The 26,617-nt window shown below is 56.2% G+C and overlaps 2 protein-coding genes across 2 annotated transcripts in view; one reads left to right on the top strand and one right to left on the bottom strand.

Moving 5' to 3' along the window:
* The first annotated feature begins 547 nt into the window (after positions 1 to 547).
* On the top strand, positions 548 to 802 carry CTXN1 (cortexin 1). The gene has a single exon (XM_009323343.1). It carries the CDS (start codon positions 548 to 550, stop codon positions 800 to 802), a length of 255 nt encoding a protein of 84 aa, XP_009321618.1.
* A 5,113-nt stretch (positions 803 to 5,915) lies between these two features.
* FBN3 (fibrillin 3) overlaps positions 5,916 to 26,617 on the bottom strand; it is a 111,845-nt gene continuing 91,143 nt past the window's right edge. Inside the window, exons 31-64 of the mRNA XM_009323516.1 lie at positions 26,426 to 26,548; positions 25,536 to 25,658; positions 25,037 to 25,162; positions 24,464 to 24,586; positions 23,918 to 24,040; positions 23,048 to 23,209; positions 22,448 to 22,516; positions 22,016 to 22,141; positions 21,578 to 21,703; positions 20,966 to 21,193; positions 20,281 to 20,352; positions 19,052 to 19,177; positions 18,470 to 18,595; positions 17,825 to 17,950; positions 17,470 to 17,586; positions 17,113 to 17,241; positions 16,348 to 16,467; positions 15,853 to 15,978; positions 15,614 to 15,766; positions 15,093 to 15,158; positions 14,674 to 14,799; positions 14,317 to 14,436; positions 13,755 to 13,877; positions 13,367 to 13,498; positions 12,619 to 12,744; positions 12,173 to 12,379; positions 11,794 to 11,919; positions 10,508 to 10,630; positions 9,685 to 9,801; positions 9,293 to 9,421; positions 8,547 to 8,666; positions 7,811 to 8,042; positions 7,087 to 7,255; positions 5,916 to 6,290 (exon numbers count right to left, since the gene is read on the bottom strand). Of these exons, the coding sequence (XP_009321791.1) occupies positions 5,916 to 6,290; positions 7,087 to 7,255; positions 7,811 to 8,042; positions 8,547 to 8,666; positions 9,293 to 9,421; positions 9,685 to 9,801; positions 10,508 to 10,630; positions 11,794 to 11,919; positions 12,173 to 12,379; positions 12,619 to 12,744; positions 13,367 to 13,498; positions 13,755 to 13,877; positions 14,317 to 14,436; positions 14,674 to 14,799; positions 15,093 to 15,158; positions 15,614 to 15,766; positions 15,853 to 15,978; positions 16,348 to 16,467; positions 17,113 to 17,241; positions 17,470 to 17,586; positions 17,825 to 17,950; positions 18,470 to 18,595; positions 19,052 to 19,177; positions 20,281 to 20,352; positions 20,966 to 21,193; positions 21,578 to 21,703; positions 22,016 to 22,141; positions 22,448 to 22,516; positions 23,048 to 23,209; positions 23,918 to 24,040; positions 24,464 to 24,586; positions 25,037 to 25,162; positions 25,536 to 25,658; positions 26,426 to 26,548 (4,715 nt within the window). The remainder of the gene's footprint in view (positions 6,291 to 7,086; positions 7,256 to 7,810; positions 8,043 to 8,546; positions 8,667 to 9,292; positions 9,422 to 9,684; positions 9,802 to 10,507; positions 10,631 to 11,793; positions 11,920 to 12,172; positions 12,380 to 12,618; positions 12,745 to 13,366; positions 13,499 to 13,754; positions 13,878 to 14,316; positions 14,437 to 14,673; positions 14,800 to 15,092; positions 15,159 to 15,613; positions 15,767 to 15,852; positions 15,979 to 16,347; positions 16,468 to 17,112; positions 17,242 to 17,469; positions 17,587 to 17,824; positions 17,951 to 18,469; positions 18,596 to 19,051; positions 19,178 to 20,280; positions 20,353 to 20,965; positions 21,194 to 21,577; positions 21,704 to 22,015; positions 22,142 to 22,447; positions 22,517 to 23,047; positions 23,210 to 23,917; positions 24,041 to 24,463; positions 24,587 to 25,036; positions 25,163 to 25,535; positions 25,659 to 26,425; positions 26,549 to 26,617) is intronic.

Genomic DNA, 26,617 nt, shown 5'->3' with positions numbered 1-26,617 from the left:
AGACCAGGCTAGATAAAGCCCTGAGCAGCCCGCTCTGACTCCACAGCTGAGGTCCTTTTCAGTGTGAATTCTCCTGTGATTCAGGGCACCTGGTCCAAAAGGGGCCTGCAGCACCAGCCTTGACAGGTGGGCACCCTCCCCGGAGGGTTGCTGGGGACTTATGACCGGAGAGGCAAGACCTGCGCCGGTGCCCTGGACTGCCCACCCATCCCATGCCTTCCTGCCCCTTGTGAGTGGCTTCTTGAGCTTGCTAGAAAACCAGGGATCCACGTGTGAACGTTCCTGCTCTTCCCTGCCCTTCCCTGCCCCTGGTTATTTAGCAGAGTTGGTGTAGCCTGTGGCCAGTTTCTCCTCCCTCACCATCTCTGCTTTCCCCTCCAGGAGCTCTTGGCCTGGGCAGGAGCGAATCCCGAGCTCGGCGTAGCAGCGCCGGTGGCTATGGAATAACCCGCGCTCTGGGTGTGTGGGCACAGCGGGAGGCTGAAGCTGGCTGCCCGGGCACCGGGGCAGCTGAATGCGCCCTGCCCACGCGCTCCTCGCCTCTGCCATGAATGATGCATCGACAATGGATTATGAACTGCTCTCCCCCTCCTTGGTTGAGCACCCAGCCGGCGCTGCGGGTATGGATGCTGAGCAGAAAACCGTCTTTGCCTTTGTCATCTTCCTCCTGGTCTTCTTGGTGATGCTGATGGTGCGCTGCTTTCGCATCCTGCTGGACCCCTACAGCCGCATGCCCGCCTCCTCCTGGACTGACCACAAGGAGGGGTTGGAGAGGGGCCAGTTTGACTACGCCTTGGTGTAGAGGGCAGGGATGGGGCGAGCCTGGGTGCTCTGTGTGCCTCCCACCCCAGCTGGCCCCGGCCCCGGCCCCCCCTTCCTCTGTGGTGTTGCCCTGGGCCAGCAGGGATGCTCTGGGCAGGGAGGTGAGGTCGGGCTCTTGTCCAGGGTGGGTTTTCTAGGGGTTTCTCTCTTTTCTAAGCACTTTTCAGTTCTCTTTGCAGTCTGCGGGACTCTTGGAGAGATGTGTTGGAGGGGTGATATGACTCCGCGTGGTCCCTGCTGCCCACCGTGCCCCCGGGCAGTGTCGCGTGCTGCAGTGAGGGGCAGGAGGCGATGGGGCAGGGCATGGCGGGACCTGCCCTCAGCCGCGGCCCATGGGGCCTCTGGTCTGGGTGGCTCTGCCTGGTACCAGGCCAGAGCTTTGACCCCCACCTCCTCCTGCCCCCCATGTCGCCCTCGTCTGTGTCCTTCGGGGAGTGCTGACCGTGGTCCAGTGCGTGTGTGTGTGTGTCCCTGTAGCTGAGCTGTGTCTGTCAGGGGGTTTATAGGCACCAGACCCACCGCCAAGTGAGGGGGCGATGGAGACCCCCCCCCCCGCCATGCGCAGCCCCCTTTTGGCATCCAGCCCTGCAGCCTGCTCTCCGCTTCACACCGTAGTGACCTGTCCCTGCCCAGCTGGTGAAAATGGTCTGAGCAAGGTGCAGCCATGCAGCTACCTGCAGACCTGCCTGGGTGGCCCTGCTGGGATCCCAGGAGGGATCAAAGGTCCCACACAACACTTGGGAGATGCTCCTCAGCCAGCCCAAGCCTGGCAGCCTCCCACCGGTATCCCACTCTGGCCAGTCCCTGCTCCAGCAGGATCTGGGTGGCCTCCCCGTGTCCAGGGGGTTGCTGGGGGTGGCCGGGCCTTTCCTGGCCGTCCTGCATCTGGGTATCAGAAGGGCTGTGTAAGTAGCCGAGGGGAAAACAAGGCTGTCCTCCTGCCCCTCTGCGGGAACCATGCCTGTTGAGTAGGGGCGCTGCAGCTAGCCACAGGGCTAGCAAAAGCCGTGGTGGGTTATGGCTGTGGGCCAGTAAGAAGGGTTGTACTAAGGGATTTGAGCCCGTGGGGGAGAACTTCTTCCCCCACCATGGAAATAAAGCTGCACTGTGCTAACCCCATACAGCTCTTCCTCTGCTCTTTGACGCGTCCCATCAGGCACTTGGAGGAGGAGTACCGGCCGCTCTCCAAGCGGTGGTGGGCTGTCCCACCTCTCTCTGTCTGAGCCAAGACCCCACATCTCCCAGCACAAGCTGGAGCTGTTCCGCAGGGGATGGGTGACATGTGGGACAGGAGCATCAGCACTAGGCCATGGTGCTGGGGGTGCCCCGTACCCGGGCATGTGCTCTGTCAGGGACATGCAGAAGGTGATCCTTGGCCACAGCATGGCACCTGGGCCAGTGTTGCTGGCCAGGGACAGTCAGTCACAGCCTGACCACGTCCGCTGCGGGACCCGTGGGCTGTGCCTGGCTGTGTCTTCTACATCAGTCTGGATCTGCGTGACGAGCACAGCCACGCAGGCAGCAGCCTGGTAGGTTCTGCTGCATCCAGCGGGACCTTCTGGATGTGTGGGTGCAGGTCACCCCCAGAGAGTCCCCGGGATCGCATGAGCACTGACATGGAGGAAGGGGCAAGGAGTCACTGCCGGGTGCTGCAGAGAAGTGACTGGCAGGACGAGGGTACCCAAGCCCAGCGCACCCTGCTTCTGCACCTCCGCCGGCACCACTCTCCGACGCAAGTCTAACACCACTCACCTACTGCCAAGCCCAGGAAGCTGTTTGAGGGACAGTTTCCAGTTGTCTGAGCTCAACGGGCGCATGTTTTCCTTTTCCCTGGTTTCACTGTGTGATTGTCCCCCCCCCAGCCGGCCGGTGCCCCTGCTCTCTCACCACCCGGTAAGGCAATGGGTTCCTTCCCAGTCACAGGGATGCTGCAGCCCTGTCTGCCCTCTTGTGGCACATGGCTCTGCGTCCGGAATGGGAGGCCAAGAAGAGCTTGCTACAAACGAGAATATCAGCCAGGAACTGGGGTTTGAGCTGAATTCAACCAGCTGGACCCTGACTCCTGGACACACAGCACAATCTCTGGCCAAGCACCTGTATCATCGCACACCCTGCACGTACCATTCACTGCACAGTCTAGACAAGCCCCGCAGTGCACGGCCTCTGCTCGGCACAACCGCGGCTCAGCAAAACCACCGGCAAGCAGCAAGAACGGTGCTGCTCCTCAAAGGGGGATGAGCCAGGAGCCAAGGGTGACCACAGCACAGGCAGTGCCTTCCCTGACCACAGCACCAGGCAGGGTGAGCAGGGCAGGAGCGGTGGTAGCAGTAGGTTTGCCTCCACTCTCCTGCATCCCCTCTGTCTCCTCTCCGCCAGCCCTTCTTGTGCCCCCCTATCCCTGTCCTGGTCCCTGTAACCTCCCCTCAGCCCAGCAGCAATGATGGACTGGGTGCAGACACCCCTCCGCTGGGCTCAGCAATCCCGTCTCCAGCTCAGACCTCTGGCATCACTCTCCTTCCACTCCCCTTGCTGGAAGAGAGCAAAGGATCAGGAGAGACTTTGCTGATGTGTCTGTCCCTCCTGCCTCATCTGCCTTCTGCTCTGAGGCATTGGGAAGGACCCCAAAGCCCCCATGGGTGCTGAGACATGCAGGGGTGGGATAGCTGGGTGAGACTCTGTCCCTGAGGAGTACAGAGAAGAAACCAGCCTGGGCTCCCTCCGTGTTGGAGCGAGGACAGGTCCTGCCCCACTCCCAGGCCGCCTCCGACGTGGCCTCCCCGCCCCACCTCGACCCTGGCAGACAGACAGGGTGCTGCCGCCGCCGCCCCCAGATGAGGACGAAGACACAGAACCATTTAACCCAAAATAATTTTATTGTTGCTGTTGCTTCTGATACAAAAAGGAATTCCACAAAGAGCCACCTCTCTGTGCGGGACAAGGGGGCACAGGTTTTGGGTTTCAACGCTTCCCAAAAAAACAACCAGCAAGAAATGTCAATACAAAAAAAAAAAAAACACCGCACCAGAGAGGAATGAAGGAAACCTTGAGCTTTTTCATTTGAGACTTTTGGCTCAACACACACACACAAACCCATCTCTGCTAATTTATTATTATTAATAGTTTTTTTTTTTTTAAAAAAAAGCACCTGTTGGAAAAACAAAACAAAACAAAATAATAAAAAAAAAACCCCAAACATCAGGCCACCCATCCTGTCACAAGCTCTGGGACTCTTGCAAAATCCAGAGTCTGGAGCTGCATTATGCAAAAGAGTTTTCAAGTTTGACATTAGCCCAAATACAGTATACATACACTTCCCCCACCCCATGCGGCGGCAGCGTACCAGGAAAAAAAAACAACCCCCCCCCAAGTACCAAAAAAAAGCTACAGGAATATGCACTCCTCACAACAACGAGCAATCATAACTTTGGTGGTTATACATAAATATGAGAGGGTGGATGGATACAGTGCACTAACGCTGACGATTCAATACCAGCACCAGCTTCTGAAAGCACCTTAGATTTGTTGATAAGGTAGTCTTGTGTGTCACCAGAGTGAATTTAGCACCGTTCTCTCCTGTGGTGAGGCACAGGGTTGATGCAGAACTGAAAACAGATTCATGCAAAACTAGGAAATGGCATTGCAGAGACCAGCTGTGTGAAGAACACTCTTGAGGGAGGAAGAAAAGCCCACCTGGACAGAATGGTCTGGACAGGCTACTTGAGGCAGCAGGGAGACCTCAATTTACTTAATTAATATTTTCCAGACTCTTTTTAGTGCATTTCATTTGTCTGCATTAACCAGAGACTGTCCATCTCGGTTGTCAACTTGGCCTGACCAAGATGTATGCGACAACCAGAGGGGAGCGACTTGCAGCCCCCGTTTTCAGAAGTATTCCTGACTGGGGGGGATCTGGCCATGAGCACCGGAGTCACTCAGATGGGGTGGCTTGGAGTCAAGGACTGTTTGCAAAAATGAAGCTCTGGCTGTCCCTGCCTCTTTCTTCCTGCCAGGCGGCAGAGACCCTCCCCGCCCCGCCCCATCCCCATCTTGCTCCTGCTGGTGGGAAACTTTTCACAGGATTTTCAAACGCTCACATCGGTGGTGGCCAGGAAATCTGCCCCTTACAGCATGCCACATACATCCTGCCAAGCCCTCCATCCCCTCTGGCATGGGAAGCATCCAGATGCTCTCTACCAGCCTCGTGACATTTTTCCTGCCAGTTTAGTTCGTCCAACCACATTCAACAATGCAATTATTTGCCTTTCCCCAGAGCTCCTCCTCATTTATAGAAGGACACCTTAATCCCTGGACTAGCTGGAGCTCTAGAAAAAAAACCTTCCAGCTCCAATCTTTGGAGGGCGTGCACGTGTTTAGCATACCGCAGTGTGAAAACCCTAGGTTCCCTACAGGAGCCTGTGGTCCTGTGGCCTGGCTGCTTCGTGATGTGAGGTTAGCAACCTGAACTGCCCCTTCACTCAGAGGTGACCTTTTCTGTTTGACAGAGGAGCCCAAAAGGACCAGAGGACATGGAGAGGACAGAGAGAGACAGAGCACAGCCAGTGTAGGTATGGGATGGTTTCTGCAGCACCATCGTAACAATGCAGAAGCAAAGGAGGAACAAGAGCTGTTGGGAAATGCACTAATACCACACCGTGCCATAGCTCCTTCCAAAGCTGCCCCCAGCCCCCCCTCACATTTCCTGGGCTGTGGGGTGATGTACGGCCTGCGACCATGAAGGACAGGCAGCTTCCCCATGGTACTGCCCTTGCCAGCTCGGACTAACAGTATCTTGGTTAAAGGCAGGAGCTGAGCAGAGGGAGGGAGTCCCTGCTAACAAGGTTTGAACCTTTGGCAAAGCTTTCATGAGCTCTTTTGCGGTGTGGCTTGGTTTTGACTCAAGCACCCCCTGAAGCAGAGTATCCCTGCATGGCCAAGGTGAGTGCTGAGCCCAGAGGGACATTTCCCATCAGTTGTACAGTGCAGTGGGGGAGGTGGCGGCAGGGGGTGCAGCGAGAGAAGAGGCAGTTGTTTCCAGGTGTGGATGGCAAGGCTAAGGACTGTACTGTCGGTTGGGTGGGTGGGTCTCGTGGATGTTAGTAGAGCTGGAGCTGGAGCTTCATCCTCAGTGCTTGGCCCAGCTCCCCTGCTAAGTAGTTGAGGTGGTTCTTGGCCTCTAGTTTCTGCAGTTCCCTCTTGCGGTACAGGGGCACACTCACGATTTCCAGCAGGTAGGTGCCAGGCACTATTTTCTTGCGGCCGAGGTGCAGGTAGCTGAGCCCCTCTTTTTGGTGGATGCGGAAGTAGCCATCCTCATTCCCGTGGGAGATGAGGTACCGCACACGGTTCTCCAGGGGCTCCACAGCTGGCAGGAGCTCCAGGATGTGCTCCTTGTGAGCCAGGTCAGAGAGGTTCAGCATCATGGACAGAGGAGCATCCACATCCATGCTGGCCAAGTTCACAGTGTGATCCTTTGGAAGGAACCAGGCATGTTACTTACAGACACCAAGAAAAGCTCATGGCCAGGTGAAGGAGGACTTGATTTAGAGGAATTCTGCCCCATGGGCCACCCCAAAGCAGCTCTGAGAAGTGGCTGCTACTTCTATGGTCCTTGCTTTCTTTCAAGATTTTCTTGGTACCCTGTTCATGTCTCTGAGACTGAACCAGCCAGTACACAGCCCTCATCCTCAGGGGAAGAACCAATAACTTCAGAGGCATTTTCCTCCCGAGGCCTGAAGGACCCATAGTGACCTCCCAGCCCAATCTGTCCTGCCCAGGCCTGTGAACTTCTTGGGGGAGCCTTGGACAGAGGCCAGAACTTCCCTCCAAGATATAACCTGTATTTATAGTGACAGGTCCAGTCTGGAGTCAGACAGTAAGTGCTGACAGTCCTCTATGGCCCTGTGGGAACTGCTCCCCCGTCAGCTCCCCTTGCAAGGAAACATGTGTGCTTTATTTCTTGGTTGCATGTATTTCCAGACATCTGTGGCCAAACCACACAAGCGTGTGTCACTTAAGATTGCCCTGACCTCCTCTAATGTATTGTGAAAGACCTTCCGTTTCTGCAGGACTTCTGGACTCAGCGGCATCCACAAACACCCAAGCACCCAGCATGGGCAGGTACAGAGTGAGCTGCTGTCTCTGTCTGGACTGAGGCAGCCCCACAGGAATGGGCACACTGCATGGGATCCACTCCAGGCAGCTGTCCCCCAAGTGACCCAGCTCCTGCCTTGCTCCACCCCATCCAGGATGCCATGGATTTCTTACCTGGTGCTTCTCAGTGCCGTTGACACTGCGTCGCTGCCGACCCCTCTTGGGGTAGCCATTTATCTTGCACTCATAGCAGGTTTCAGGGGAGAGCAGGTTGTCTTCATCCTCTTCTTGGGGGGCAGGAAGGTAGGAACCTTTCCCAAAACCCAAGCCAGAAATACAGTGTCTGGTGGCAGAAGAGCAGAGAGACCCATCTCAGATTCATGCTTCAGGAAGGAAATCTTACCATTGCCCTCACAGGTTCTCCATGTGGCACCCAGAAACACATGGAGGATCGTGCCTAGGACACGGCTTGTACAGAGTGGCTTGTACACAGGACATGCCTGAGAGAGATCAGGCCACGCCTGAGAGAGATCGGGCCACATCTTGTTTAGCTGTGGCCAGTAGGTTTAATCTGTCTGCACCCTGGACTAGATGGATCTGCAGAGCATCTGCTACAGTGCTAGCAGCTGCACTAACCATTGGATTAGTGAAATGGGAGAGGAGATGCACATTAACATGAGGATCTTGTGATGGGTGAGGAACAGTCTGACATGGAGAAGCTGAGGACTCATGTGGGAATGGGAGCTCACTCGCTCCTGGGGCTCCTTCAAATTGTATTGGCAGAGAGCAGAAGTGTGGTGATGGAGCATGTCTGGGGGCACCATGCGCTTGGCAACCTGCAATATCCCCCAGGAATGTACAGGTGCCTGTGGGGACTACCTGCTGGCTGCTCTCTTACCCTTGTCCTGCTCGGAAGTAGCCTCCAGGACAGCCGCAGAGATAGCCTCCGTCTGTGTTGGAGCAGCCGTAACTGCAGGGGCTGCCGCCTGCCGAGCATTCATCCACATCCTGGCACCCCCCAAATGCCTGGTCAAAATCGAAGCCGGATGGGCAGACGCACTTGAAGCTTCCCAGAGTGTTGTAGCAGGAGGCAGAGCCGCAAGCAGTGGGGCTGGAGCACTCGTTTTCATCTGCACCCAAAGACAGCAGAACTAGTCAGAAACTCAGCGGAAGGGAGCTCCTGTGCCGCTGGTGCTGCCCACCCCGCATGGCCAAGGAAATCTGCCCACAGCCATCGCTAGGCTGGCAGCAGGCTCCCTTCTCCTGGCTCCCCTGCGAGACCTCATCCCATGCAGGTCCCTGAAGGACTGCCTTGATGTTTTTTTTATCCTCCTGCAGTGCAGGGAGCTGCTGGCCTCAGAGGCACTGGGAGCTCAGCTCTCTGCAGAGCAGCTTCCTGACGGTCCCTGTTGCAGGGAGAACCCGGGGCAGTGCAGGGCAGGGCAGGGGCACCATCTCTGGGCACAGGCCCGGTCTGTCTCTGGGGCAGGGCAGGAAGCTCAGTGCTGGGTTTGCAGAGATGAGCCCAGAATCCAGTGTCAGAGACGGCCAGGGGTGGCTGGGCTCAGGGCTTAGCCGCCCTCTATCCTCCATCCCACAGCTACAGGATACAAGAGCCCCCATCCCACACTCACCCACACACTGATTCCACTGGTAGTGCTGCACGTAGCCCTGCGGACAGCCGCAGCGGTAGCCTCCCAGCACGTTCTGGCAGCCATGCTGGCACCGATGGTTTCCATCACACTCGTCCACATCTGCAGCAATGTAACAACAGAGATGGTGGTGAGACAACTTCTCCCTGTCCTGTGGGCAGCGCTGGGTGCAAGGGGACCATGTGGACATGGTACATGCCTGGCAGCCAGCATCCTTGAGGGTGTTCATGTGGGCGGGCGGTTCTTCTAGCTAATTATGTCTCTACAGCTTGGACTTGAATAACACCCTCAGCCCCAAGGTCCACATACACCCCCTTGCAGACCCTGCATGGATGTTTTTTGATTTAAGGCTTGGCCTGGACCGTTACCAGATCCGCTTCAGGCTCCCTGTACTGACCACAGGCTTTTCTTTAGCACAGCGCATGGTGGGTTTTGGCCAGCATGAGATCTCCCCTGATGAGATACAGGACCATTCCTTTCCCACCTTTGGCTGCTGTGGTTGCAGCACCATGACCTTCATCTATTTGTCCAAGAGCCAGTGTTTCTCCAGGCAGGTCAGGCGCTGACCTCCTCCTTTGCACCAGGGCTTTCCGTGTGGGTTTCTGGTGCCCCACAGTAAGGAGTAGTCCCTTCTGGGCCGGACTGAGCTGCCTTAGAGACTGTGAGTGAACTAGGAACTCTTCCACGTGGAACATGTGTCTATCAAAGCCCCAGAGACACAGACCCACCTTCGCAGTTGACACCAGAGCTGTCCAGAGAGAATCCTTTCTGACACTCGCAGTTGTAGCTGCCTGGCGTGTTCAGACACTGTCCTTTGGCTCCACACAGAGAGGGCTGAGCTGTGCACTCATTATTGTCTGCAAAACACCGGCAGCCGCTTGTAAGTCCACCCCCAACGATGCGGCTGTGTGCAGTTTTGCAGAGAGCTACCTTGCATCGTGGAGCTTAGCCCAGTCTGAGCAGCAGACAGACAAGTCAGATGCACAACCCCAGGCCGACTGGAGAGGGGCAGTGCTCTAGAGCCAGAGCTGGGGGGATGGAAAGACTCTCCTGGGCTTAAAGCTAACCCGTGGGGACCTTGCTGGTGCTGTATAGCAGAGCAGTGAATGCCTCTACTCACCGATGCAGGATGAGTGGTGCTGAGTGAAGCCTGGGGGGCATTTGCAGTTGAATCCTCCGATAATGTTCACACAGAGGAACTGGCAGTTGTGCTGCTTGGTGGAACATTCATCCAAGTCTAAAGCAACAAGCACAAGAACACGTGTCTCAGTTTCTCTCACTGATATCTTTGTGGTCTGAGTCTGACACCTGCATGTACGTGGTGATACACAGAGGTCCTGGGCAGACCAGGACCTGACATGGGCCAGCCTCAGGAACAACACACGCAAAATTCTTATGCAAGAATAACAAGTCCAGGGAGCCTCTCCCCACCTCAGCTGCTGATCACATACAGACATATTTGGAAGACGCAGAGATTTTTCTCTGCCTCTCCTGTAATCCACAAATCCCAGACTCTCCCAGGCTCTCAGGCCACCTTCCTTGCAGCCTGATGCATCAGCACTGTGAGAGGTGGGCAAAGGCCCAGCCTGGCAGCTGCCAGCACGAGGAGGAGCCCTGATAGTGCCCAGCCCGCTTGTAAGAGATGTGCTGGTTCAAGGCTCCTGGAGCTCAGGACAGCTTGAGATATGCTGCGCAGTCTGTAGGAAAGGGCAAGGAATATTTTTTTTTTCCCTGATGAGACAGGTCTAGACTGTCTGTAGAGGGATGCAACCCTGATGCATCGGTCCACGAGGGTCCAGCATGGCACCTTTTTCCACGTCTAGGCTTGTCCTGTGGCTGAACAGAAAGACTTGACTATTCTGGCACATGTTAATCGGCTCCCGCCATCCCCGCTGCTACCAGAGATGAGGCAGTGTCTCTGCTGCCTTCTCCTGGGTGACTACCTTTGCAGATCTTCCCATCTTCTTGCAGAATGTACCCTCGGGGGCAGGAGCACTGGTAGCTGCCTTCTGTGTTCTTGCAGATGAAGTTACACGGCTTAGGGGACTGGTTACACTCATCCAAATCTAGACTCGAGAGGCAAGACACATCAGCATTCGTAGGTTGTGCTGCTGGATTGGGTCCCCACCGCCCCTTGGACCATGCAGTCTACCAAGGGGCTGCTGAATACCAGGTGATCCCAGGTTTCATGGCCCCACATAACTAAGTGGTCAGATGGCCCCCTATGGATCCTGGCACTCCCTGCCCCAGATAAATGCGTCTTTTTCACTCTCCAGGAAGCAGGTGAGCAGAGGCAGGGGCTTTGAGGGAGCACCTTGGTTTGAGCCAGCATAACAAATCTAGGAGATCTCCTGCAGGAAGAGAGCTGAATCGCCTCCCTGCTCAGATACGGAATGTTGTGTGACCTGGTGATTGAGAGTGACATCTTTCCCAGCCCCTTCCTAGCTGAAGACTGGTAGATGCTCCTCCTTGAGTACTGGGAACATCAGGGATGGGGCCAGCCCTGTACTTCTGGAGCTTTATCACCTCTGCCCAGCAGGGTCCAGCAGCCATGGCTCTGACAAAGCCCGTAGCTTTGAGCCAGGCTGGAGGGCACAAAGCTGGAGAAAGGGCAAGGATGTTTAGAGAGGAATCCTGTCCTGATGCTCAAGGTCATATCTGCTCTACTCCTAGGCACAGAGCTTGGTTTCTGGGAGCCAAGACATCTTTTCCACTCCGTGTCTAGGACACACAGCTGCTGGCATGGTCCTGAACACCATCTCAATACTGGAAGTATGGCATATCCTCAACTCCTGCAGTACTGCCCCAGAAGCCTGCAGCTGTGATTCCAGGGGTGCCTTTTATGTCAACATCTGGACTCCCAACGTGGCACTCAGGCTGGCTAGAACCAGCTGCCCTGCCAATGCAAGGTTTGGCTGCTCACAGCCTTTCATCTCTGGATCACACGCCCTGCCAGTCCCCGTGACTGCCGGGGTCAGAGGGAGAAGACAAGGAGCCTGGGTTTTAAGGAGCCAAACAACATGGAGTGATGACTGATGTCTAGAGGACCATGCAATAGGGCAAAGTGTCCAGAGCCCTGCTAAGGATATGCAGGACAGTATGGACAGAGGTGAGGGCAGGTACCAGGTGGGGGCTACAGGACCCTCTCTTTGCATGCTGAAAAGTAGGGATGGAAGCCTGCCAAGGCCAAGGGCTGTCCAGAGACATGGGTTTCCTTCTCCCGACTCACCCACACAGGCTGTGCCTGTGATATCTGCGGTGTAGCCCAGCCTGCAGTGGCACTGGAAGGAGCCGATGCTGTTGATGCACTGTCCGTTCTTGCAGAGGTTGGGCAGTACCTTGCACTCGTCGATGTCTGCGGGAGGGAGGGAAGGACCTGTTAGTGCCAGTGCTGCCTCTGTCCCCATGCTCCTGTGCCAGGGCAGCTCAGACTCTCCCAGGGAACCAGAGACTACGTCTGGGGAGTTGTAAGATTACGTCGCAGAGGCTTCTTGTCTGCTCCAGGCGCTGTGTAGGTCTGTCCCAGCCAGTTCCCAGGGGAATTCTGCCTGTACCCACATCCCTGCTTTCTCCCCTCTGCATTGAAGGTAATTTGGGCCCCAGCTCACCTCTCCCATCAGTGGAGTACCCTGGCCCATGAGGACACATTTTCTTGTACTGGGCAGTTCCAGGAAGGGGGCAGAGTTCACACTGGGGGCCCCAGCTGCGCCCGCTGTTGCAGCAGCACTCAGATTTGGTAACCAGGTTGCGGTTGGTGGAGGACATCTGGCACATGGTTTGCAGTACTTCAGTGAAGCAGAATCCCTGGCGGGTGTCTGGGCAGAGAGAGCGGGGATACAAGTTCAGGATCTGAGTCAGTGTCGGCACCGGGGATAGCCGAGCAGCCTGTCCAGCCTGTGCCGGTTCCAGCATGGAGGGCAGTGTGGTTTGGATAATGCCAAAGATAAAGGCAGTGCCCCAACAACCTTTCCTCTTAGAAATCCTAAGACACCTGAAAAGCATCATCTGCTACTAAAGAGAGGCTGCTCAATACCCACCAGGTCTTGGTAATTACCAATACACTCTGTGCCAGAGGGGCTGACTTCAAAACCTTCATTGCAGTCACAGCGGTAACTTCCCACCGTGTTGATGCAGCGGCCGTTGGGGCAGATTCCAGGCTTGGTGCGACACTCGTTCTCATCTAGGAGGGAAGGAACGGCAAAGAGCTGCGGTGAGGCATAGGACAAATTTCAGCTTTCCGTGAGTCCCCGCGCTACCGCTCAGTTTGAAATGCCCTCACATAGTCCTTGAGGACTACTTCCACATCCTTAGGCAGCTGAAAAACACATCCACCCACCCTGGACCTCTCCCAAAGCAGGGTGGCTGAGTACCCGGCTTCCCTGGTTTGCACATTCTCCACCTGCAAGTGGCCAAGCTGCTGGGCTAGGAGTGGAGCTGGGCCCGCTCTGCATTCCTCCTGTGCCTAATACTGTGCAGGTCTGGGCTGTCCAGTGCTGGCCCTTCTAAAAGCAGCTCAGTGCAAAGAAGTTTGACACAGACATGGAAGGACTCAACAGAAAGGACACATGGCATAATGCTGTGTCATCCTGTGCTGGAACTGTGTAGACCCACGGGTCCAGAGATGAACAGGGGTTTTGTGTGTGTAGGCGTCCAGTAGGACATACAGGAAGTTCTGACACATGGGAAACCCTGGGGAGGAGCTGTTTGACAGAAGGACATAAAATAAAGCTACAGGGACAATGCCTAGAAGAGGATGGTCTCCCAGCCCCACTGGGAATCCCTCCCAGCATAGTCCTTGGTACCTGTGCAGCCCTCTCCATCGGGCCTGCGTTGCATTCCTGGTGGGCAGATGCACATGAAGGTGCCAATGAGATTCTTGCACAGCATCCCTCGAGACTCGCAGTCGTGCAGTCCCTCTGCACACTCATCCAGATCTGCAACCGAGAACCTCATGAGACCATGTTCAGCCTGCCAGCTCTGCAGCACTGTGAGCGCTCACATCTGCACTGCTCCGCCAATCCCTACTGCCTTGGTCCAGGCTGGCTGGCACACAGCATAGACACCAAGGGAGGTGAGAGACGCCAGCTCAGAAGTCCTGCCTTCTCTCTGTACAGCACCAGAGACCGGCTAAGTGCAGGGGGCTGGGGAGAGTGTGGGAGCTCGCCTGATGGGTGCAGAAGGGGATTTTACCTCTGCACATTCTTCTGTCTTCTCGGAGGGCGTATCCCGATGGGCAGGTGCACTCGTAGGAGCCAAAGGTGTTGATGCAGCGGAAGGCACAGAGCAGGGGATTCAGTGCGCATTCATTGATATCTGGGAGGCAGGAGAGAGGAGAGAGCTCGACTCTGTGCTCTCAGCAGAGTCAGATGGGCAGTAACAGTGGTTACTGGACTCCCCCCTCCCCATGCATTCATCTCATGAGAACTTTGTTCCACCAAGGCTTCCTGTCATGGCCACCGGTTGCAGAGGGACAGACACCTGGTGTCTCAGCACCTTTGATGGGGACAGGGTCCTGGCTCCTTGGTGAGGCAGCTCCTGCATTTAGGCAGGTCTCCAGACCTCCTCCTAGGCTCCAGCCTCAGAGGAAGCTGAAGGGGACCAGCGCTGATGTACGCGCTCATGTGCAGATGAGCCCCAGCCAGCTTTTCTGCACTTTCCATCGGAGGCTGACCTGACTGCTGTTCACCCAGGCAGTGACCCACATGGCCCAGTATGCAATGGGGGTGAAGGGATTGCCCCACAGCAGCATTACCTTCGCATGTCATCATGGGACCTGGCTCAAAGCCCTCATCACAGGCGCACTCGAAGCCGCCCACCACGTTGGTGCAGGTGCCGTTCCCACAAGGGTTGCCAATGGAGCATTCATCGGTATCTGGAGGAAGCCGGGACCACGTTAGGTGGATATGTTAGATAGGAAAGGTGCAGGTTGGTCTCTTCTTGCAGCCAGAGCATTCAACCAAGCCCAGCAAAGCCAGGAGCCAGGGGTAAAAAGCAAAGGGACAGGGGAGAAGCAAGTTCCTTCTCTACACACACACGCACACGCTCATAGCCTCTGACATAAGGAGGACAAAAGCAAAATGGAGCAGGTACTCCCCATGCAGACCCTTACCCACGCAGTTGACTCCAGTGTAGTCCAGGTTGTACCCAAAGGGGCACTCGCAGCGGAAGGACCCATCGGTGTTAATGCAGGCCCCATTTATGCAGACACCCAGGTTCTCTGAGCACTCATTAACATCTAGAAGGGAAACCAAGGCAGTGAAACCTCATGCGAGCACATAGCCAGAAACATAACCCTGCCCTCTCAGGGCTGACCCTGCAATCCCAGATACTCCCTCTCCAGAGCTGGGGGCTGAACCTTTGGTGAGCAGTCAGAGACCATGAGCTTGGGAGGGCACCCAGCCCTATGTCCCTCCCCTCCTGCCACTGGGATTCAACCCTACTCTCCAGATAGCCTAAGTTTGGTTGCTTCTAGGCAACCCCCCCCCAACCCAAAAACAAATTTCTTGTCATCCCTAGATCGGACCTTACCTTCTCGGGTGTCACCTGGGCCTGGGATGGCTCCATGGCCATATGGACACAGCTCCTGGAAGGCAACTGGAAGAAAGCAGAAGAAGTGAGATATGCTTAAAAGTGCTTCCACTCACAGAAGCTGAAATGTGCTTTGGAGGCTCCTAGAGCATGACTGAGAGCTCGGCAGCTCACTGCCCATGGGAGGCCACAAAACCCCAGCTGGCTGGAAAACACCTGTGCTTGCCTTGGATCTGGAGGCACTGAGATGCTTTTGCCTTATCTAAAGCCCTGCAGAGAACTGAGAGCAGATCCAAAGCAGAAATAAGCCTGACTGTGGTTGCTGGAGATCCAGGGAATACCGCAGTCCAGTAAGGGCTACTAGGTTTCAAGGCAGTACTCTCCAGATGGAGGAGCCCACTTTGCTGGACGGTTTGCATTGGTGGTTGTCTTGCCTGACCTGCACACCTTCCCCACACTCTGCGCACGTAGAGGAAGCTCGCAGCCATCTCTCCCGTGGAGCCAGGTCCCAGCACACCTACCGTTTCCTTCCTGCGGGCACAGCTCACAGGGGTCTCCCCAGCCTTCTCCTGGCATCTTGCTGCAGCAACACCGAGCCTTGGTGGTGTTGAAGGCCTTGGGGACAGAGCACTTTCCGTTGTCAAAGCGAGTGAAGCAGAAGCTCTGGCGAGTATCTGTAGGAGGATGGGGAAATGCACAGGTCATTGCAGACGTCCAGGATGGTTATGCTCCCCTCCCCACCGTGATGAGCTACACTCACCAAAGCACCGTCGGCCGTTATCAGACAGCACAAAGCCTGGAGGGCAGACACACTGGAAGCTGCCAGGGGTATTGGTGCATGTCCCGAAAAGGCAGATGTTGGGCTCCTCTTCACACTCGTTGATATCTGGGAGCACCAGGGACATACTACTTACAGAGCAGCCAAAGGTCACTCCTTTCCTCATTGCATTAAAATCAGCTGAGGCTGTGATGTCTGGGGAGCTCCCATGCCTGCAGGACATCACCCTGGCCCTAACCCTTAACCCACCCTCAGGGTGAATGGGACAACGAAGAGGCCAGGGCACAGCAAAACCACCGAGCCTCCTCCGTCATGGGAGCAGGCCTTGCCTTGCTCTGTGTCCAATTGCTTTCAGGAAGATATTTGGGGGTGGTGATGCATGCCCCTGCCCACTTAGGAAGAATACGGTTGTTCTGGGATAGTCCAAGGTGACCACATGCTGTGCTGGAAATGGAGGAGGCAGAGAGCCAACATTACCGATGCAGTTGTCGTTCTGCACCTCGTACCCAGGGGGGCAGATACAGCGGAAGGAGCCCTCCAGGTTCTGGCAGGTGCCCGGGGAGCAGGTCCCAGGCAGGCTCACGCACTCGTTGATGTCTGCGGAGGAGGGGAAATAATCAGTGATAGTGTCTGTGCTCAGCTCGGAGGACTTGGGTGCAGGGCCCCTTACTGCACTCAGGCCCTACCTGCAGCTGCACCCTGCTTTGCCCAACAGATGCAAGGGAAGCAGATAAAACATTTTTCAGGGTGTTCTACCTTGTGTACCCTGGGAACATGGACTCAGCCCTGCAGGACCTGGTGCTGCTGGAGGCAGAGTGGCGGACACAAGTAACCGGCGTACAATGCGCCTGTCTGCCCCCACAGCCCCTGCCTGCAGGGTAGTTCCCAAGGCATCCCTGGTACAACTCTGCATGCTTTAGGGGCATGGACAGGACAACATTTCTCCTCGCTGCCTGCAGGTCTCAGCACAGGGAAAGGGACTGGCTTGACTGTTCCCTGCATTGCTGGAAGGGAGATGCAGGCATAGTGGGGCCCAGTTCAGCTCTCCATGGGCAGTCAAATGAGCAAGGCTTTGGCTCCAGAGGACTTGGGGCCTTGTGAGCAGTTCTGGATAGTCCACTGCTCAGTTGCCTCTGGTGGGACCAGCTTGGGGACCACGTCTCATAGCACTGCACAGTGTCATCCGTGCCAACATACAGCTCAACCCACTGAGAAGGGCCAGCCTGCGGCCCGGACACTCACCTACACAGTTCTTCCCATCAGGGGTCCGGTCATACCCCTCTTGGCACAGGCACTGGAAGGAGCCGATGCTGTTGATGCACTGGCCGTTTCGACACACCTGCCCCACCAGGGATGAACACTCATCAATGTCTGTGGGAGGGAAATGATAAGCACAACGGGAAGAGATACGCACAGCATGTGAGTGTCAGCGTGCCGCCTTAACCAGCCCTACACCTCTGACACATTCGGCTACACCCCTACCAGGTGACCCCCAGAGCCGACCCCCTGTATGCCACTGTGTGACACCCCATGCCCCGCAGCCGTCGCCACGTTGACCTCAGTCAGCTATCCATGTGGTCAGGATTTCATGCAACTCACCCATGCAGTCGTTATTGTGCGTTAGCTCAAAGCCAGGGAAGCAGAGGCAGTTGTAGGAGCCAACCGTGTTCTTGCAGGTCCCGTTTCCACAGGGCTGTCGGTCACACTCATCAATATCTGCAGAGAGAAGGTCACAGCTGATTCAGGGACTGAGTGAGCTGACAGCCACCGTCTTGGGTGTGCAGACAGGGTCCAGGCATCTGCACAACACCCCTGTGGCTTGCAGGGACAGCCTGGGATCAAGAGGACACAGTGGCCCTTGGCTGTCCTTGGCACCACCCAGCAGGTGCTGGAGAGAGCTCACGTCCATCCTGATATCTGATTCACATGGCAGGGCTGTGGCAGTCACACTGACCCATGCACATGGTCTGCTCCCCTGTGGCCTTGAAGCCGTTGTGGCAGATGCAGACGTAGCTGCCCTCGGTGTCAACGCAGTCCCCATGGCTGCAGACATTGGGGATCTCCTGGCATTCGTTGCGACCTAAAACAAAGCAAAGTGGGCACTAGTGAGCAGAAGGGACGGACCAAGTGGGAAAAGCTGAGGCACTGGCCTTCCGCAGACCCCTGCCTGCTGGTGGGAAGCTGTGCCTGTGAGCAGCAGCACAGCAGAACGGGGTCTTGGTTTTCTGAGAGGTGGCTTCACAGAGCACAAGATTCATGCACTACCATCTCAAAAAAAAAAAAGTAATTGGAGAAAATGGCCTGAGCTGCCAGACTAAAGCTGCACTTCACAGTGACCTTTTCTCACCCCTCAGGAGCCCACAGTCCCTGGGAATTGTTCCAAAAGTACAGGTATGCCATAATCACAGCACAGCCAGGTCATAGTCCCCAGGCTCGACAAAAGACCAGGAAGCCATGCATGGTTCTGGCACGTCCTTCATCCTGTCCTTCCTTGGGTCCACACATGGTGGTCAGCAAAACCATCTGAAGAGCCTAGGCAGGGGTGTCAGCGCCTCACACACGTGTCTCTGGAATAGGTAGCAAAGAGCTCCCATCTTACCCACGCAGGCTCCGCTAGGCGACAGCTTGTATCCAGTTGAGCATTCGCACCTGTAACTGCCCGGGATGTTGATGCAGTCGGCGTTGCGCTGGCAGAGGTTCTCCCCACTGCTGCATTCATCGATGTCTGTGGGAGGAGAGCAATGCAAACCTTGACTGTGCAGAGTGCCAAGCGCTCACCAGGCACCATCATCCTGGTAGGGCTGGAGCGGCTCAGTGGAGTCAACTGAATTTTAACCCTTGGTTTGCTCCAACCAGGGTCAATTTTCAACCTTTTTCTATTGCTTTGCAATAAAATAATGAATTTTAGTTACAGCTCAAAACTTTGAAACACTCACATTTACAAACTTTTAATAAAAAACCCAAAAAAAACAGAGGAGGGGAAAACCAGACAGGAACATGAATGAAAACCAGCAATTTTTGTCCAACCATTGATGCGGAAAATGACGAAGATTTCCAGAAGGCTGAGAACATGTCGGCTGACAGCCCTGGTGCCCCATGAGGTGGGGAGATGCTAGTGCCACGCTGAGAACCCCCACCCTCCTGGGCACCCTTGGCAGCGTTGCCCTGGCTGCCCCGTTACCTTCGCAGATGAGCAGGATGTTGTTGTAGCTGAATCCAATGGGACACTCGCACCTGAAGCTGCCAATTTGGTTGATGCAGACACCGTTCGTGCAGATAGCAGGGATCTCACTGCACTCATCAATATCTGCACACAGACAATATCTCTCAGCATCGCGGGAAGGCAGCAGGGAGGAAAGCATCCCCCATAGCTGGGAGACAGCTGCCCTTGTTCATTCTAAAAAGAAGACTAGCAGGAAAGGGCCACCAGACAAACAGTGGAGCAACTCTTGGAGGATTCATACTGGATCCTGCAGATCATGCCAGGCTAGGGCCGCTCTGCAGAGGTCTGGGTACACAACAGAGCCACGCAAGACTCCAAGTCGTAGGAGCCACGGGATCACTGGCAGAGCCTGTACAGCACACGTTGGGAGGGATCCTACTCAGGACATCCACCTTGTTTTCTCCAAGTGTGTCTCTGCAGTAACATGGACACTTGCTCAGGCTCTGGGATCAGGCTGCAAATGGGAAGTCCAAGGGGTCACTGAAACACTGAGATGGCTCGAGGGTCCCTGGCTGTCGCTGTGCCCACCACAATCCACCACCAGTCCTGCCAGCCCTGCAGCCCCACACTGATACCCCTCTGTTGCACTTTCTTCCTGAGAGCAGAAGATGAACTCATCTCCTTCCTCTTCAGTCCCCTGGCTGGCACTGCCAAGGCCAGGTGAAGCAATGATTAACCAGCCTGTTGTCTCACAAACTACCAGCGAGTCCATTTTTCAAGACTGCAAAACATCCATGGACAAGCCCACAAATCCCAGGACTTTCAACAGCACCTCTGGCTTTCCATCTACCAAAACACAAACCCGAACCCTCGGCTCTCAGCGGTGCCCTGCTGCTGTAGGGCCGGTGCTGCTGGCAGCGTGAGTGCCAGGGCTATCACGGGTCCGGATCTACCTGGCCACTGGCCACCATCTGTGGTCACTGGCCACCTGTCTCTCCAGGTGGGACAGAAACCAAGGGACAATTGCAAACATGGGGAGGTCTGAACAGCCCAGCCACTCAGGACATAGGCTTGAAGGCTTGGCCAGCTGCTTGCAGCCTGTTTGCCACCTCTTTTCCTTCTCTCTCCTTTGCTCAGGGCTTAATTTGCTAAGGGAGGGGAAGGCAAGAAGTTCACAGGCACTGTGGGAAGAAAGCAGAGAGGCAGAGAGCAGACCTGGCTCTGCAGGGCATGGGGGCTCTACTCACCGATCGGCTTCCCTGTGTGGATGTCGATGATAAACCCAGGGGCCTGGTTCCCACACAGGATCTGGTACTCGGCTGGAAGGGGAACACCGAGGTCATGGCCATGCCCGGCAGGCAGAGTGGGGTGGAGCAAGGGACGAGAGGGACAGGGGCCAACTATGGCTGGAGTGAGCGGAGAGGGGGTCTGACAGGCGCGAGGGGATCTGCACGGTGCTTGGCCAGGAGTCGCAGGGGCCGGCACATGGGGAACCCCAAGAACACGTATGGCACCAGGCAAAGGGCTTACACGCGCATGCACTGCAGGGCACGTACGCACACACTAAAAGGCGTGCGCACACATGGCATCTGTGTGCCTCGCATGCGGGTACAGACTCACTCCTCCACGCAGGGCACGGCCAGCACTTCCCGCTGCAACGTTGCCACCCATGCCCAGCCTGCCCATGCAGCCCAGACCCACTGCCGGCCCACGCATCCCACACATCATTTCCTCTCCCCAGATACTGTCCCAGCCCTTTGTGTCCTTCTAGTGCCATGCATGTCCCCACAGCGCTCACCCACAGGTGCTGCCTGCCAGACACGATGCTCTCCCTTCTGCCCCTCTATTTTGTTAGTGTCTGTACACGGGATCGCCAGAAAAGCGAGGGGGCGGCCATGGTACCAAGATGCCCTTCCAGAAAGATTGACTTACGGCTGGCTGGTGTGGGGCAGGGCTCGCATGGCTTGTTCCAGGCCTTGCCAATGTTGTAGGAGCAGCAGCACATCTTCTTGGTCATGTTGAAGGAGAGCTCGTTCTCACACGTGTCGTTGTAGTTGCGATAGCACAGCATCTTGTGCCAGCCCCAGGAATGGGTGCTGCCGGCCCCAGAGCACTCATTGCTGGGGGTATGCCACCCTGTCCTGTCCTGGTGCTCGGGCACTGCAGGTGACACACAGGGGAGCCCAGCAAAGTGGCTGCAGTGATGGGCTGAAGCCCCGCTCCAGTGAGAGCATTGGGTCCTGCCTCATAGCAGGCAGTGGCAATGCTCTGCTGGGTCTCTCACCGCCCTGTGCCAGCCGCTATAACTGCTGGCAGGACAAACGTTAGCTCCTCCAGCACGGGCAATGTGCGCGGCGTAGGGGCAGGGATGCGGTGAGGCACTGGTGAACTCAGGCGTCCTGAGTCCCAGCCCCTGCTCCCAGCACTTCTGCTCCATCTGCTCAGCCACGTTGCCCACACCGTGCTGCCCACAGCACGACCCAGGGGTCACGCACAGGCAGGGCACTGCCCGACCCCTTCTTGCAGATTCGGAACATGCCGTACCCATGCAGTTATTTCCTCCGTTGACTTGCATGTACTCAGGGGGGCACACGCAGGTGTAGTTGCCGAGGGTGTTGTAGCAGGTCCCAGGGCCGCAGATCCCAATGTGAGCAGAGCACTCATCAATATCTGCCGAATAAAGGAGAGTGGAGGTCAAAACACTGGGCACAGGTAGAGAAGGGCCTGACATAGGGTTGGGGGTAGGCTTGGCACAAGGTACGGATGGGCCTGGCACGGGGACCAGGCTGGCCTGGCACTGGGAAAGGGGACAGGGTTTGTGATGAGGATGGGAAGCCTGGAAGAGAAAGGGGAAGGGATTCTGCCAACCACTCCTAGGGCAGCCCAGATACACGAACAACTCTGTTGCACACACATGCATGCACACACGTGTGCCATACATGCCAGGCACACAGACAAGCACAGGCACCACGGTGCAGCTACCTTCACAGATGCGTGTGTCCTCATTGAGGTAGTAGCCGAGGGGGCACTCACACTGGAAGCTGCCAAAAGTGTTCACGCAGTTGCCGCCCTGGCAGAGGCCTGGCAGCTCCTGGCACTCGTCGATATCTGAGGAGGGAGAGCAGCCGGGAGGTGCTCACTGCCTGACAGACCAGCCCAGGCAGTGCCTTCACCCCAGGAATCCCGGCAGGTTCATCTCCCCACCTCCAGACCCTGCCGGTGCCCGAGCGGCTCGGCCAGGTGGCCAGAGCACGTCCGAGGAGAGCACACACTTGCTGTTCATCATTTGGTGGTCAGGGGCTCGGCGGGCACCCAGCCAGCCCAGGGCCAGGGCAGACAGTGCCCATATGGGGCTGGGCTCTCCCAGCACCCAAAAGCCCCTGGTGAGGGGGCATGGGGGCCGGGTAGGCTTACCTTCCAGGATGACAGTGATGGGGTTGGGCCGGAAACCTTCTCCTCCAGGGCACAAGGTCTTGTACTCGGCTGCGGAAAAAGTCAGTCAGGGGGATCCTGAGCTGAGCGGGCTCCCACGAAACAGAAGGGGTAGGGAGAACCAGGAGAAACCCAGGAGAAATAGGCCATGAGGATGGTGACAGTGGTCCAGATGGAGCAGCCTGACTCCCATCGCATGCCAAGCCAACTTAGACACCCTGTCTCTGCCTGCCCACCCTTGAATGGGGTTATTCCACGTCCACTGCCCTCCCCCAGCCCACTGGACTAGGAATGAAGGATCCCAACCTGCATCCCCCAGGCACAACCAGCCTGGTCTTCCCCACCTCACTTCACCTCTCGCCTGCCCTGGTCCACCTGTCTAGCCCTGCACTGACACAACAGGGTTGCCTTCTCAGATTGCCTCAGCTTCCCTTGCTCCATCGTGATGATAGCATATCCTGGTCCCAGGATCCCCCAGCCTGAGTTGAGAAGCCATAGGGAAGCGGCCCCGTCTCTCTCCTCTGCTCTATGCTGCCCATCCAGCCCATGCCCAAGTTCACCCCAGACATTTTCCCAACTCACTCGTGTTGGCTGGAGGACAAAGCTCGCAGGGGTTGCCCCATGCACGACCCAGGGAGCAGCAGCAGGATGCCCGAGTGACCCCAACTCCAATTTCTGCGCTGCAGGAGATCCCCCCATCTCCTCGATCCTGGGTGTCCAGGAAGCAGTTCCCAACACGGGTATCTGCACAGAGACAGTAGTGGGTGAGCAAAGCCTCTCCAGTAAAACTTGTGTGCACAGGAGGAATGAATGGCACTATTGCCTCAAGAAGCAGGGAGAGGGATAAGGCCCCAGTCCTGTCCCAGATGTCCACACTGTCAGCTACCTGTGTTGTAGGAAACCACATCCAGACTGTCCTTGCAGCTCATGACTTTGGGAACCCTTCAAGAATAAAGTGTGCCCAGCTTGTCTGGTAAAAGCCACACTATATCATACAGAGGTGGCCTGTCTTCAGTACGGCTAGGGAGCAGGACCCAAATAATGCTATCAGTAACCCTGGGCCTTTAAAGAAACAAACACTTAAGAGTAGCTCCAGAGCTGCCCAGGCAGCTGTTAATGGTGCCATCTCCACTGGCAAATTCTCCCGCCTTACGGTGTCAATTTGCACCGGCACTTTGCTATCTCAATGGCTCAGGCTGAAAGAATAACATTGCTTCAACCAGGAGAGCACCCACACTGGTGACACAAGGTGGGCCAGGCTTAACAGGAGGCAGGTACTCTGCTGCCACTGCAGGGTTAAGCCCATCATGGACAGCCAGGTATTTGGCAGGGCAGATTGTGGTCAGCCACCCCAGTCTTTGGTAGTGGTCAGCTGCAGCTACGTGGGACCAACAAGAAGGACCACCAAGGTCTTGGATGGAAGGTGTGCTCTCCACACAGGTCCCCACTCACCCACACAGCCCACACCAGTGGGGTTCAGCTCGAAGTCCTGTGGACAGTTGCACAGGTAGCTGCCAGGGGTGTTGACACACAGGCCGTTGATACAGTTCACAGGGTCTGCACATTCATTGATGTCTGAAAAGATGGAAGGATGAAGACTGAAAAGAAAGATGATGACTGCCACAGAAACCACAGCCCCAGCCCAAAGCTCTGCACTGTGCGTTCAGGGTGTATCCCCATGACCATGGTGTTTCTAAGGCTCTTCATGTGATAGTAGGCAAAGCCCTTCTAGAAACAGACCTTGCCTTGTCCTACCTCACACCACCCTGCCCAGAGTCAGAAGAAAGGAGCAGAGCCACACCGAGCTTTCCCTCCTATCTACTGAAGGCCCACCTTCCAGCAGCATCGAGGCCTTGCCAAGAGCAAAGACACATCACCACATCATGCTTAGTCGTCTTTAGGCTGCTAGTGCCACTCCCTGTCATGGTTGGGGCAAGCTCATACCAGCAGATCACAGAGCAGTGATTCTCATCCCACAGTCCCGTGAAAGTCCTATACCTGTGCAGTTGCCTCCGCTCCTGTCCAGTTCATAGCCATCATCACAGGCGCAGCGGAACATCCCGGGCAGGTTCTGGCAGGTCCCAAAGACACAGATATTTTGGAAGGTGCATTCATCAATGTCTGCAAAACAGGGAGAGCTGGGTACTCAGGATCTGGCAGAGTGAGGGCCAGGACAGGCCTCTCCTGCTCCCATGTCAAAGCAGAGCCACAGCCTAGCTGTGGGTAACCCATCTCAGGATGGTTCTAGTGCCATGGGATACCACCTCCTGGGTGAGCAGGACCAGGCATGCTGTGTGTACGCCCCCTCCCCTCACCCCTGTTTGGCTGATTGTCCCCACCTTGCACGGGTCCTTGGCTTAGCCCAGCCTCTCTGCAGGCTGGGAACCAACTCCTGTAAGTGGAAGAGCTGGCACCTCGGGAGCCTTGCACCACCAGGTGATGGTGGGTCTTGCTTAGGTGGGTCTTGCTTAGTAATGGATCAGGTGGCGACAGTGCAGTGGAGAGACCAAGGCCAGAAAGGAGGTGGACACTGGATCTCCAGGAGCAGCAGTCAAAACGCTGGGCACTTACCCTGGCAGGCCTTGCTGTCCTCCGTGGGATTGAAGCCCATCTCGCACTCGCAGCGGTAACCCCCAGGTGCATTGAGACACTGTCCATTCTCACACAGGTTCACATTGTCTGCACACTCGTCCACATCTAGAAAGAGTCAAGCATGAGACTGACATGGTGTCCACCCAAAGATGGGAGCTCCTCTCAGCTTGCCCAGAAAATTCCCACAAGCTTGTTCTGCCCGCTCTGCTGGGAGGCTGTGAGGAGGGGGCTGCAATACTTCTCATTGCCTTGATCCTCCCCAAACACCCGCTGAGAAGGTGGATCTCTGCTGAAGGTATCTGAGCAGGCTGTGGTGCAGGGCAGGCTGCAGTGGCTTTTGGGGAACATCTGGTTTGGGGAACCCCAGACACAGGCAGCCAGGTGCTGAGCCAGGCTGGTGGTTAAGAGGGGGTGACACCATGTCCCAGCAGGATGCCCAAGCCATGTTCCTGCTGCCAACTGAGTCTACAGGCCTCACCTGAGCAGGAGAAGCCATCCCCGTTGAAGCCTTCTCGGCAGGCACAGCGGTAGGAGCCTGGTGTGTTGACGCAGTTGGCATTCAGGTTGCACTTGTGCTCTTCAGTTGCACACTCGTCCAGATCTGGGCAGGGAGAACACCCTTGTCAGTGTTTTGCCTCTGGCCTTTCCTCTAAGCCTGGGTAGCTAGTGCAGGGCTCAGGGGGGCACACAAACGGCCCAGGAGACCACAGCCTCCAGGCACTTGGAGCACTCATGAGGTTCCAACACACCTCTGTGAGCCTCAGCCTCTGTGGCCATGAGACACTCCCCTGGCAGTGCTGACACAGACAATATGGCAGTGAGACACTTTCACGCACACACGCCCCCCGCCACATTCCCAGTGCCTCCCCAGTTCAGACACACGTATCCGTACACATACCCTTACGTCCCTTCATACACACCACACACGTGCCCGTAAGTCCCTGCACTCATATACACACACCAACACATCCCTACGCGCCTCCCACACGCGTGCATCCCTGCACACATACCGCACCGTGCCCCACCTCATCACCACACAGCTACATTGCCAATCTGACAAGGGCGTTCATCCACGCTCATCTCAATACCATGCCCCCACACTCCACATCCCACAAGTACATTCCCTCGCTCCCACATTCATGGCTTCACAGACACGGTTGCAGAGCCTGACAGTGCAACACCCGTATGCCCACACCTGCAGTCCCTCTCTCTCACACACCCACATCTCTCCACACTTCCATAAATCCTCATGCAGGGCTCCTGGGGCTCAAGAGCATTTTAAATGCAGGTGTCAGCTCAGCTTAGCCTTCACAGGTGCCCACAGAGCACCTGGACACACGAGCGTCCTCTCCTGGGATGAGAACTCACCATTGCACTTCAGCCCATCTCCAAGCCAGCCTGGGCGACACTTGCATTTGAAGCTCCCGGGCACGTTGATGCAGGAGGCGTGCATGTCGCAGTTGTGAGCCCCGATCTCGCATTCATCAATGTCTGCAGGAAGGAAGGACGTCAGAGCTGACACAGCTCAGCTCCCCCAGGAGAAGAGAGGGCAGCCAGGTA

Source organism: Pygoscelis adeliae, unplaced genomic scaffold, assembly GCF_000699105.1.
Source record: "Pygoscelis adeliae isolate BGI_AS28 unplaced genomic scaffold, ASM69910v1 Scaffold590, whole genome shotgun sequence".
NCBI lineage: Eukaryota > Metazoa > Chordata > Aves > Sphenisciformes > Spheniscidae > Pygoscelis > Pygoscelis adeliae.
Note: the sequence above shows the minus strand (reverse complement) of the source record. Positions and strands in the feature narration are given on the sequence as shown.

Bases quoted from the DNA above. Each gene is read 5' to 3' on its own strand.
- CTXN1 (XM_009323343.1), top strand. From the start codon at position 548: ATGAATGATGCATCGACAATGGATTATGAACTGCTCTCCCCCTCCTTG.